Source organism: Ceratina calcarata, unplaced genomic scaffold (assembly GCF_001652005.2).
Source record: "Ceratina calcarata isolate Rehan_Ccalc_2016 unplaced genomic scaffold, ASM165200v1 scaffold178.2, whole genome shotgun sequence".
In the NCBI taxonomy this organism is placed as follows: Eukaryota; Metazoa; Arthropoda; class Insecta; order Hymenoptera; family Apidae; genus Ceratina; species Ceratina calcarata.
In genome coordinates this window covers 247852-259174 of record NW_017139212.1, presented here as the reverse complement: position 1 = coordinate 259174, position 11323 = coordinate 247852, and the positions used below count along the sequence as shown (strand labels likewise).

Sequence of the window (11323 nt, the reverse complement as noted above, 5' to 3'; positions counted from 1 at the left end):
CACAGAGTTCGGTAATTAAAATCAGAAATATTCTGTACAACAGATATTGAAATTCAAATTTAATTGATTATAAAATTAAATATGCATAATGGGATGAATTCCACGTACAGTTCTGGCACACGTCGCTGTAATTATTAATTAAGGATGATTGATTGAAAACTGAGTCAGTCATCGGGAAGAGAAAAATCGTTAAAAATCGCCGGGTACTGAAATTAATTCGCGTAAGCGGACTGTAACGTGATCGGATTACGCGAACGAGCAATTCGCGATGTGGAATTTAAATTCTGCATCGTGGGGATCAGTTTGTCCACGTGACTACACTACGTTTGTCCGGACCTGTGACGAACGTACCGTTGACAATACTCCGGAACCGGAGTTCCGAGAACACGTGCTTTGTCCCCGCGAACTGCACCTGCACCATTCTATTGTACTTCTCTTTTTTGAATCGCGTTATGCGCTCTTTTGTGTTTAGTGTTTTGTGTCGCCTGTATTCGCGTTTCAATCGATTCGTAAGTGCAAGCAACAGTTTACACACGTATCGCGTGACGTTTCTAAATGTAAACTTTTTTTAGCAACTGCTTAGGCATCGTCGAAGAATACAAAATGAAATACACATTTGGCAATTAATTATTCTTATAATTCAAAGCATTTTTTGGCATTTAACTTATGTTTTTTTTACTGGGTATTGTTACTCAATATCTATTTCAAGAATTTATGGATACTTTTTATCTTCAGATCTTTGCCCCAGGGAAAAGCTAAACCGTGGAGTTTAATGGGCATTTTTTCTCGACACATTTCAAGTAATCGTAACACCTATTCGCGTAAGAATTCTCTAAGATCTATTAAAAGAAATTCATTCATTGGAATTTGGTTTTTCTCTACTTGTTATTAATTTCCCATTAGAATTTCTATTAATTTTTATGCTAATGCAAGCAATTTGGATAGAAATATTTGTATTACATAGTAATTAAATTTACATTATATTTTTCATCAAAAATTACATGTTTCCTTATATTATTAGAAGGTTTAATTTGTTATAGCTTTTCATATCTTGTATAAAAGAACAGTTTATAGTTAACTCGTTACGTTGTACAGTCTATGAATAATAGAAAGATGGGAATGCGTGAGATTGGATAAATGTAATTATAATTATAAATCAATGTATGTTTCATTCATTCATTCATTCATTCATAAAGTACATGTAAATATTTGTTCGATTCCATATTTGATGGATCACACAGTTTACTCGCTTTATCAATTATCAATTAAATCTGTAATACCAAACTAGTGTTATCTTAATCATGTTCCAGTGTCAACAAGAAAATTCATTTAATCACGTTTCACACGTTTAGAAACTAACGTATACCTCAGCCTTCGATTCGCATTTAATCTTGATCAATACTCTTATCGTTCTCATAAATATTGCAATTATCCACCGATAAGACAATGTCGTGAAAGACGAAATACGTGTTTAGGAGTCCGTGTTAGAAATATTAGAAGTATGACTAAACACCTTTCAAAAGAAGAAGAGCATTCTCTTTATGACCTCGAGCGATCTGTTATCTCTTCCAATGCGTATCGGCGAACGATATTAAGGCCGTGTGAAACGCAAATGGGATACAGTTGTTTGCTTGATTCCAGCGCGATCGAACCGGTAGCGGTTGAGAAGAACTGAATGGAGACGCCGGCGCTTGGGAATTTGAAAACTATCGTGTTCCTCGCGATATGGGTGCTTCAGCTCCTGGTGCCGGGTGCCATTGCGTCCTACAGCATCGGCGTGGGCAGAGCAGACGCTACTGGCCCCACGGCTGAAGTCGTTTTTGTTAGTATTTTAAAAAATCTTCTTTATGATAAAAAATAATCTATTGTAGTTTCTTACAATTTCTCAGGCTCTAATCATTTGACGACGTGATAATGTTTCAGATATTCTCAGTGTTTAATTAATAAGTGTTTTCAGTGTTTTATAAGATAACACACATTCATAGACATATGAGAATAGATTAAGTGCCCAAATGGAATATTTGAAACTAAACGATGGAATGAAAATTAATGTGAGAGTTCCTTTTTTTCTATGAGTACATGGAAGAGAGAGGGAGGGGGGAGAGTGACAGAACTCCAAAGCATGTTTTCTCTATCTTTTAATAATTAATTAAAATATATTGGGTGCACGGTCGCTTCTCTTATGTCTATGTAGACGTCACATAAAATTGCAATCGAAGAAAATCCTGAAATAACAAGTTTCACTGAAAACAAATTTTTTCTTAAGTACATGACGAAGTAGAAGTATGAAATAAAATTAGTAAGAACGGCAATATACAAAAGAGATCATTGCTCTTCGTGCATTCGCGTGGTGGATTACGGGGATTGTTTACTCTTCCAGATGGGCTACGCGAAGATCGATCAAAAAGGATTAGGAATCCATCTTCGAACGTTCTCCCGTGCCTTCATCATCGATGATGGCGAGGAGAGGTTTGTCTTCGTCAGCGTGGACAGCGCGATGATATCAAACGGCGTTCGCAAATCGGTAATTCTTTCCTCTCGATTTAATAGAAATTTTCATTTCGACACGATTCGATTTAAATCGAGTACAATCATTTTTCTTTCGTAATCATCAAATTTCAGACTTTTATGATCGTCATGATTCATATTAAAAATTGGAAACAATATATAGTAAATTCAGTGTGAATAAACATAAAATGAGTTGAATTTCTTATCATGCAATGAATCAATACGTTTACATATGTATAATATTGTTGATCACTATTCTCACAATCAGATAAACTTTCGTGACAGTCATGAAACTTATAAATTAATTTATCAAAAATTGAAAACAATTTGCAGTAAATTCTGGTTGAATAAATATATTAATGTTTACTCACATTTTTTAATCTCATGAGTAGAATGCGATATCATGTGATGTATTATGATGTTCGTAATCAGTATTGTTACCATTAATCCATTGATATCAATTTCCTCAATATAGCCACAATTTGCACAGCAGCATTTAGTAAAATCGCAAATGCTGTAAATTGTCTATCTTATATTAATATTTATTGATGAAAACAATTATTTAAAAGTGAACAGAACGTCTTAACACATTTTTGTTATGTATATGTAAAACTATGTAGTGACAAAGTTTCGAGTTTAGAAGGTGAGAAATAACAACGCATCTTTCTGGACCGTGGAGCTTTCCTTAGAAAAGAATGGGGAAAATTGGAGTTTGTGACAGGGAATGGTTGTTGGCACAGGTGCTGCAGAAACTCCAGGAACACTTTGGCAGCATGTACACGGAGAAGAATGTGATGATCAGCGGGACGCATTCGCATTCAACTCCGGGTGGATTCATGATGGACGTGCTGTTCGACCTCACGACTTTCGGATTCGTTAAGCAGACGTTCGATGCCATGGTCAACGGAATAGTGAAGGTATTCAGTTCAATCCTCTAAATAAATTCCTATAGCAAAAGAATATTTCCTTATTACCAATAAATGTTTCAGAGCATCGAACGAGCTCATAATGCAGTGGGTCCAGGTCGAATCTTCATTACTCATGGAGAAGTTCACGGTGCTAATATTAATAGAAGTCCACTCGCTTATCTCAACAATCCCAAAGCAGAAAGAGACAAGTAAGTTCTCTTCTTTATCCATTACACGAGCGCTGTCCAACTTCTCTTAGATCATTCTTTTTCTTGCGAACATTTTGAGGGCCAAAGAAGAGTAGATAATCCAAGAGTCAATTAATGTCACGTAGAAAAATAGTTTCAAAGTCTAAAATCTCTCACCTTCGAATACTTCCTATTATCCAAAAGTTGTTTCGCGGGCTGTTAGTTGAACAGCGCTGATCATTATACGATTATTAACAAGAAATTCTTCATTGGAACTTCCTGTTTTGCGATTGACAGGTATAAGTACGACGTAGATAAGATTTTGACACAGATGCAGTTCATCGACGCGAACGGTAAGCCGCTGGGCGTGATTAATTGGTTCGCGGTGCATCCGACCAGCATGAACAACACTAATCATCTGGTGTCGAGCGATAACGTGGGCTACGCCTCGGTTCTCTTCGAGAGAACTGTGAACCCCGACGCGCTGGTCGGCAAGGCAAGTAATCGTAAAACATAATTCTCTGCAACAACAGCAAGAAGTTCTCTTATACCATGGCGAGAACTACACTGCGGCACAAAGCTCACGATTGAGCTTTTCTCTTGTATCAACGCTGAAACTTTAAAACTGAGCTTTGAAACTTAGGGTCCATTCGTGGCAGCCTTCGCATCGACGAATCTCGGCGACGTTTCACCGAACACCCGTGGCCCGAAATGCGAATTTTCCGGCAGCAACTGCTCCGAGCAGTACACTTGTCCCGGGATCAAGGAAATGTGCTTCGCCTCCGGACCAGGCAAAAACATGTTCGAAAGCACGAGCATAATCGCCAACAGGATCTTCAAGGAGTCGTGGGTGAGTCTTTCCTTCAGTTTTTCTGCCTCGAAACATTACATCCGCTTATTTCATTTTATTATTATATTGCGGATTTTTATGCAAGATTTATCGTACAAGTGTCACAATCTGCTTTTGATATTCTCCATATTTTTTTACATGCAGTATTCATACTTTTTTAACTTTCTTATGAATGCATGAAATCCGTATTCTATTTATTATTACAGTAGTTATCTGTTCCTATCATTAAGGATATAGTAGCACGTGATATTTATTTTTAATTGAAGTATACAAAAATTGTCCTATTACTATGAACATACTTATTATAATAAAGACTGGATACAAAATAAAATAAACTATATGAAACTTGTAATTCGTTTACGAGATAGATTAAGCAATGCAGGAAAATAATTAGATAAGAAAATAGCAACTATTACTATTCTCCTAAATCGTTCGTAAGAAACAATGCACGTTTAACTTATCTTTACTGTGTATGAATGAAAGGTGTCGAAACATGGTGAAGTTGCTTTAAACTCGTTTTAGTCTAACTTGAAAAGATCTGCGATGAAAACAATGCTTCTCTTCAGGATGTGTACATATTATTTACTCATTCAAGAATGATGAATGTGTTTTAGTGCATATAATAAAGTAACTGACACAATAATTAACTATCGTTAAAGGTGTGTCACGACGTTGTCAATACATGTTTTCTATTCTGTCAAAATAATATAAATTGACATGTTTTGAGGATATAATAGCTGATAAAAGTAACATACATGGTATCCCAATGTTTACATCTTGATTGAATTAAAACTACAGTTTTTTCTCACAGTAAAATTAATTTGAATCACTTGCACAGTAAATATGAAAGAAAACGTTCTCGCGACTGTTGATTATACGTCCGCGTATTCTGCAAATGTTAATTCGTTCTTTTCTCTTAAGAAGATTTGTCCCTTATTCTTTGCCATTGAATTTTCCTGAGGAACAATTCTCATAGCCTCCATTCAACGCTTCTCTCATTACTGGTCAACGTATTTACGATTAAATCGCGTGAGAAACAGAGAAACGAAGGATTACAAGGTTGAAAGATAGAAAATGAAGATTTTAGTACATGAAATAGAAGAAGCGGTCGAATATGAGAAATAAATCGTTTTATCCTACTCGTACAGAGAGCACACTTCCGGAATGAAATGATAAAAACTAGCAGCTGCACAATGTGAAGGAAAAAAACGAAAAAATTTCAATGGGGCCATAAATCGAGAATAATAACGGAAGTGGAATTGTTAATTATCAAGATACTTCCAGTTTCGTACAGATCCGCCTGCGAGAGCTCGTAATTAGAATATCTACTGTTGTTCGTTGGTATCGTAGCCAACGTCGTGAAAAAAGTATAGAACCGTACGTACACGTAAACCGAGAACGTAAGTCGAAGAGATACGATCGACGGAGGAAAGAAAACGCGCTGCAGTCTAGAGAGCGCATAATGCCAGTATTAAGATTAATTAAAGATGGAACAAACGGCTGGCGAAACACCTTGGGCGTTAATGGTTTAAATGACCTGCGGTTTTTTCGTGTTTTCTCGGCCACGTTTAATTCGACGTTTTTCTTCTTCCTTTCGTTACGGCAAGTTTTTCCTCGTTTGACGTAAAGTAGAAAAATATGAGAAAATCGTAATGCTCGGAACAGCATAGAATTGTTGAAAACAAGGAATAGAGAAAGAAACGCTTAACTCATATCGTTGAAACATCTGTCGATCTTAAGTCGATCGATGGCTAACGAGCCATTGTAGAATTGTCGTTCCACGAGGTGACGAGTAACGAAACAATGATCTCTTCTTCTACTTTTAATTACCCAGGAAGGTAATTACGTGGACGCGCATACAATCGCTTGTTGAATTGAAAGAAAAGCATTTTCCGCCAAATAAGGAAGAGGATAAAGGATAAACAGTGTCGAGATTATTTTACTGACAATGAGTAACACAGGCCTTCAGGCTTTTATTTACATGCGTAGTGATTGTGTCTCTATGCTAGTTCTATTTTATAAAAAAGAAGGGTGGAAGGATAGATTAACTATGCTACGTTTTATAATGCAAAATACTGTGGCACTGTTTTACTGAATCTTTCATTTGCAACATGTAATCGCAATAATGATTGAACATTTTCAGCCAATTTTGTTTAAGATTTAATTTTGTTAATTTATTGCTCAAGCTTTCCGTTCGAACTTCTCTGATCTTTAAAGTCTACTAAAAAATGAAGACAATTTTTAAAACCATCCATTCTTCAAGAACGTAAAATCTCTTTGGACGCTTATGCGATTAACAGTACACCACTTCTTGGCACACTTCCCCTTCCAAAGCACCTCACTCGAGTTAATTAAATAGTAGTAATTGATTCTCAACATCGATACGATCTCCAATGACTATTGCCACGAAAGCAACAGTATAGGAAAAATACTGAATCAAATTTTTGCATACTTGTAGGTAAAACTATATAGAATTATGGTCAATGAAATTGATCAATGCCCAAGTTTCTGTGAATCAATGACGATGCTGAGTTTCCGTTATCTCTTATCAATCCTCACTTACTTCGATTAAATTAATTCTTTTTGACCCTGTTTTGAAATTCCTTCTTCGATATTATTTACACGATTAATAGTGGTGCTTATCGTATTCTTCGTAACTATTATAGTACGCCGGTGCCACGTACTTCGCAACGGGGATCGGTTTAGGGTGATACGCAGGTCCCACCTTTTTAACCACCGCGTTGAATCCGTTATGGTCGTCCGCGGTGTACTCGACGATCCTGACGCTGCCGTCGGGCTCGTTCACGCTGTAAGATCCATGGACCACGTCACCGTCGCGAACCTCGTGTTGCGTCTTCACATCTCCCGTGTGAGGGTCGTGAACACCATAATTGAAAGTATACTTCGGATGAGCCTGGAATCAAACATTTTTGTTCAAACCAATTCCCATTCATTGACTTACTTTTCTAAGATGATATAAAATTATAGAAATATACGTCAGTGAATAGAATTTGTGATCTTAATTATTTTTCAACATTAAAGAAGTATTTATATTTCTCACTTCACTTTCTAGGCCTCTTTTGAGAATTCCTTTGTAAACTCACTTTCCCATTGCATTTTTTTTTAAACACTGAATATATTTACTGTCACTACTGGATTCAGACATTCTTTTAGTGATCTAATAATTCCATTAATAATAATTATATATAATCTATCTATTTGGATGAAAATCTTAAATAAAAATAACTTTAAATATTTGAGCTCGCGAAATTATATAATAATGAAGAAACTAGTCAAGCACTTATCTGGTATCATTATGGTATCATTGATATCACTTATTATGTGCTAAATTAGATAACATCTTAAAAAGAAAAAATGAAAGTCTGCAGAAAGGTTCATATGAATTCATAATGTACTCTGCAATTCTAATAAGGGTAATTTGTTCCCGGTAACAGTCCAATTCTATTTAGTAGCGAAGGTGCAACCGGGTCTGCATTATTGAAACTCATAGAGGATTCTTTAACGAGCGTCGCGAGAAAGTGTCGCGGAAACGCAGCGCGCGACAATGAGACACACCGCGGAAAGGTTTTCTTATGCCAAACACCACTTTCCACGGTCAGGAATTTCAATTAACATAGGCGAGGCGTCACGGCTCGCGCTCCGAATTATAATACATAAATGCACACCGATACCTGGTTCGCAATTCCGCACGCAAATCGTCGCGATAGTTATCTTATCTGATCGGTCGACGACCGGCCATGCTAATAGCGCAATTAAATCCCAATTTGTTTATCCTAATCGAATTATCACTTTCTAGGCCTCTTTTGAGAATTCCTTTGTAAACTCACTTTCCCATTGCATTTTTTTTTAAACACTGAATATATTTACTGTCACTACTGGATTCAGACATTCTTTTAGTGATCTAATAATTCCATTAATAATAATTATATATAATCTATCTATTTGGATGAAAATCTTAAATAAAAATAACTTTAAATATTTGAGCTCGCGAAATTATATAATAATGAAGAAACTAGTCAAGCACTTATCTGGTATCATTATGGTATCATTGATATCACTTATTATGTGCTAAATTAGATAACATCTTAAAAAGAAAAAATGAAAGTCTGCAGAAAGGTTCATATGAATTCATAATGTACTCTGCAATTCTAATAAGGGTAATTTGTTCCCGGTAACAGTCCAATTCTATTTAGTAGCGAAGGTGCAACCGGGTCTGCATTATTGAAACTCATAGAGGATTCTTTAACGAGCGTCGCGAGAAAGTGTCGCGGAAACGCAGCGCGCGACAATGAGACACACCGCGGAAAGGTTTTCTTATGCCAAACACCACTTTCCACGGTCAGGAATTTCAATTAACATAGGCGAGGCGTCACGGCTCGCGCTCCGAATTATAATACATAAATGCACACCGATACCTGGTTCGCAATTCCGCACGCAAATCGTCGCGATAGTTATCTTATCTGATCGGTCGACGACCGGCCATGCTAATAGCGCAATTAAATCCCAATTTGTTTATCCTAATCGAATTTCGATGACGGAACTTTAAGTCCCATTAATTTATTTACTATTATTGAGTCTTCATTAGAGTCACAAAGCTTTTAGAAGACAGTGCACAATTTTTCAACTATAGTTGTTGAAATAGAATAATACAAGAATTCATTTAATCCATTGCATTATCAGTCTATTGTAGATTATTAAATTAAACATGAAATGAAATATTACAGTAATTACTGTATCAACTATTATGGCAATCATTATAGGAAATGTCAATTAGTGTGTAAATTCTTGTATCAAATATTATATGAAACATCGTATCAATTACTATATGACATACTATACATCAACCGTTATATGCAATATTGTATCAATTTTAATAATAATATTTATAGCCAGCAATGTCTGATACAGATAAATTAATAGAAACAAGTAAATGGTGACACTTACATAGTAATCGTGTTCGTGGTCGGCGTGATGATTGTATGCGTGTGATCCGTGATCGGGGGCTGCTACGACGTGAATAGGTGAGGCGGAAACAGAGTGGACCGGAACTGCGACTGTAGGTAGTACCGCGTGTCCTTCGTATTCACCAGCGGTGTATCCTTCGAGGCCTTCATAATCCGCGTACGGAATTCCGTGGCCTCCATTATAGCCACTCAAAACTACCGCCTGGCAGAGAGCAACCGATGCGCATAAGAAGCATAAAATCTGGAACTTTAATTAAAAAAATCTGACTTAAGTAAATCTCCATCGTATGGAAAAGATTGCACTTTCATTTACATATTTTTGTAGAAAAAGATTTTTGTACTTGTGTTCGACTTTGTGTGAAACTAATTTTGGTTTATCAAAATAGAGAATTTTATATAATTTAATGATCAGTACGAAAGGAGACTGAATCTAATGTGGCAAGATTAGTGTTTTGAAAGTGATTAATATTTAATTATTTAATTGACTATTTTAACCAACGTAAAATTAATGTGATTTACTCTTGGAATTGGTGCATTCTTGAAGATTCAATAACAATAATTCATTTAATGAACTCTTTAATAAATTCATACACAACATAGTTTGATAAAATTTCTTGCATATGATACTTTGTTGCACAAGAAGTTACAATTGTAGGAGCAAAGTAATAAATTCTAAAATCGTATGTTAATTTTCTTAATTCGAGGGAAACTTTTCTTTGATGGCAGGTGACAACTTCTCACGAATTTTCAAACTATGAGAGAGTTAGTATCCTGCGGAATTAATTTTTCTCACGTACAGACAGTTTATCAAATAGCTCATAAAATGTTAAGAATTTCAGCGTATCCGTCTGGGTATTAATGCAAACGACGTATACGTTCGTTCCCCACATCCTGAAAGAATCGGCGCATTTAAATGCATCGCGCGAATCGCGTCGTTAAGAGTGCTCGATTTTTCATCGTCGCGACTTCGTGCTCCGCGTTCCGCATACAGCTGCACCCGGGCAATATGAGAATCTAAAACTGTGATCAAAGTGAACGACCCAGGATACATTTTCCATGCATTTACCAGTAATTTAAAACTCGTTTCCAACTCCTCGACCACTCGGACGTGATCAATCCCGTTAAAAGGTTTGGTGGTTAAACGATTTTCGTTGAAGTTCGACGCCACGGGAAAGTCATAGAGCAGAGCTCGTGAAAGTTTCTCGTTTCATCTTTCGCGTCGCTTCACGTGCTCCTCTTTCCCCATGAAAAGTGTCCTTTGCCGCTTTCTCGGCCGACCTTGCCTCCGTAAACCAATACGGATCCACGGAAACAGCCACTGGCTTCCGCGTTTTCTCGAAGCCGCGAACAAAACGCGTCCCTCGTATCGTCTGTCCCCGACAAAAGGACTAGTTCACAGTCGATGCCACCGCAGATCGATCTTTCCACGGGTCGACGTTCTTCGATAAACCGAGCTCTTTGTCCGAATAGAATTTCGTGTTAGGTACAGAATTTTTTCTCAACATTTCGTCGGAGAAGCCGTGAAAGTTATCATTAAGACAATCTACTTTTTGTTCGGGACATGATTTGTGATGATGCTCTTTCTGGTGCGTGAAAGTAACAGTGTTAATTTTTTTGTCGAGGTGATAATTTGTGATGAACTTTTTCCTGGTGAGAATAATATAGTCTCGATTTCTGCTCATGTCACAATTTTTACTTACTGGTTTCTTTTTTCTAGAATTTTGTATGTAATCTTAAATCGGTGAGTAGAAATTGTGACATGAACAGAAGAGGTGATTTGTGAAGATGTTCTTGCTGACGCGTGAAAGTAAAAGTGTTTAATGTTTTTTACTGAGATGGCAATTTATAATGAACTTTTTACTAGACGAACGAAATATATTATAT

General features: G+C 36.5%; 2 protein-coding genes across 7 annotated transcripts in view; one reads left to right on the top strand and one right to left on the bottom strand.

Annotated features, from left to right (window-relative positions):
• The window catches only part of CDase (neutral ceramidase), a 35420-nt gene that overhangs the window by 6196 nt on the left and 17901 nt on the right, over positions 1-11323 (top strand). For 5 of the 6 annotated variants that reach the window (XM_018037763.2, XM_018037761.2, XM_018037764.2 and 2 more), the window contains 6 exons: positions 1642-1822; positions 2381-2524; positions 3249-3425; positions 3498-3625; positions 3902-4100; positions 4248-4454. In XM_018037763.2, the coding sequence (XP_017893252.1) occupies positions 1676-1822; positions 2381-2524; positions 3249-3425; positions 3498-3625; positions 3902-4100; positions 4248-4454 (1002 nt within the window). In that variant the 5' untranslated portion in view covers positions 1642-1675. Of the gene's footprint in view, positions 1-1641; positions 1823-2380; positions 2525-3248; positions 3426-3497; positions 3626-3901; positions 4101-4247; positions 4455-11323 lie in introns of those variants that run through there. The other variant, XM_026810790.1, reaches the window with a different exon arrangement.
• Positions 6392-11323, bottom strand: part of CPR6 (cuticular protein 6) — a 6195-nt gene continuing 1263 nt past the window's right edge. The window contains exons 2-3 of the mRNA XM_018037766.2: positions 9420-9686; positions 6392-7368 (exon numbers count right to left, since the gene is read on the bottom strand). Of these exons, the coding sequence (XP_017893255.1) occupies positions 7081-7368; positions 9420-9686 (555 nt within the window). The 3' untranslated portion in view covers positions 6392-7080. The remainder of the gene's footprint in view (positions 7369-9419; positions 9687-11323) is intronic.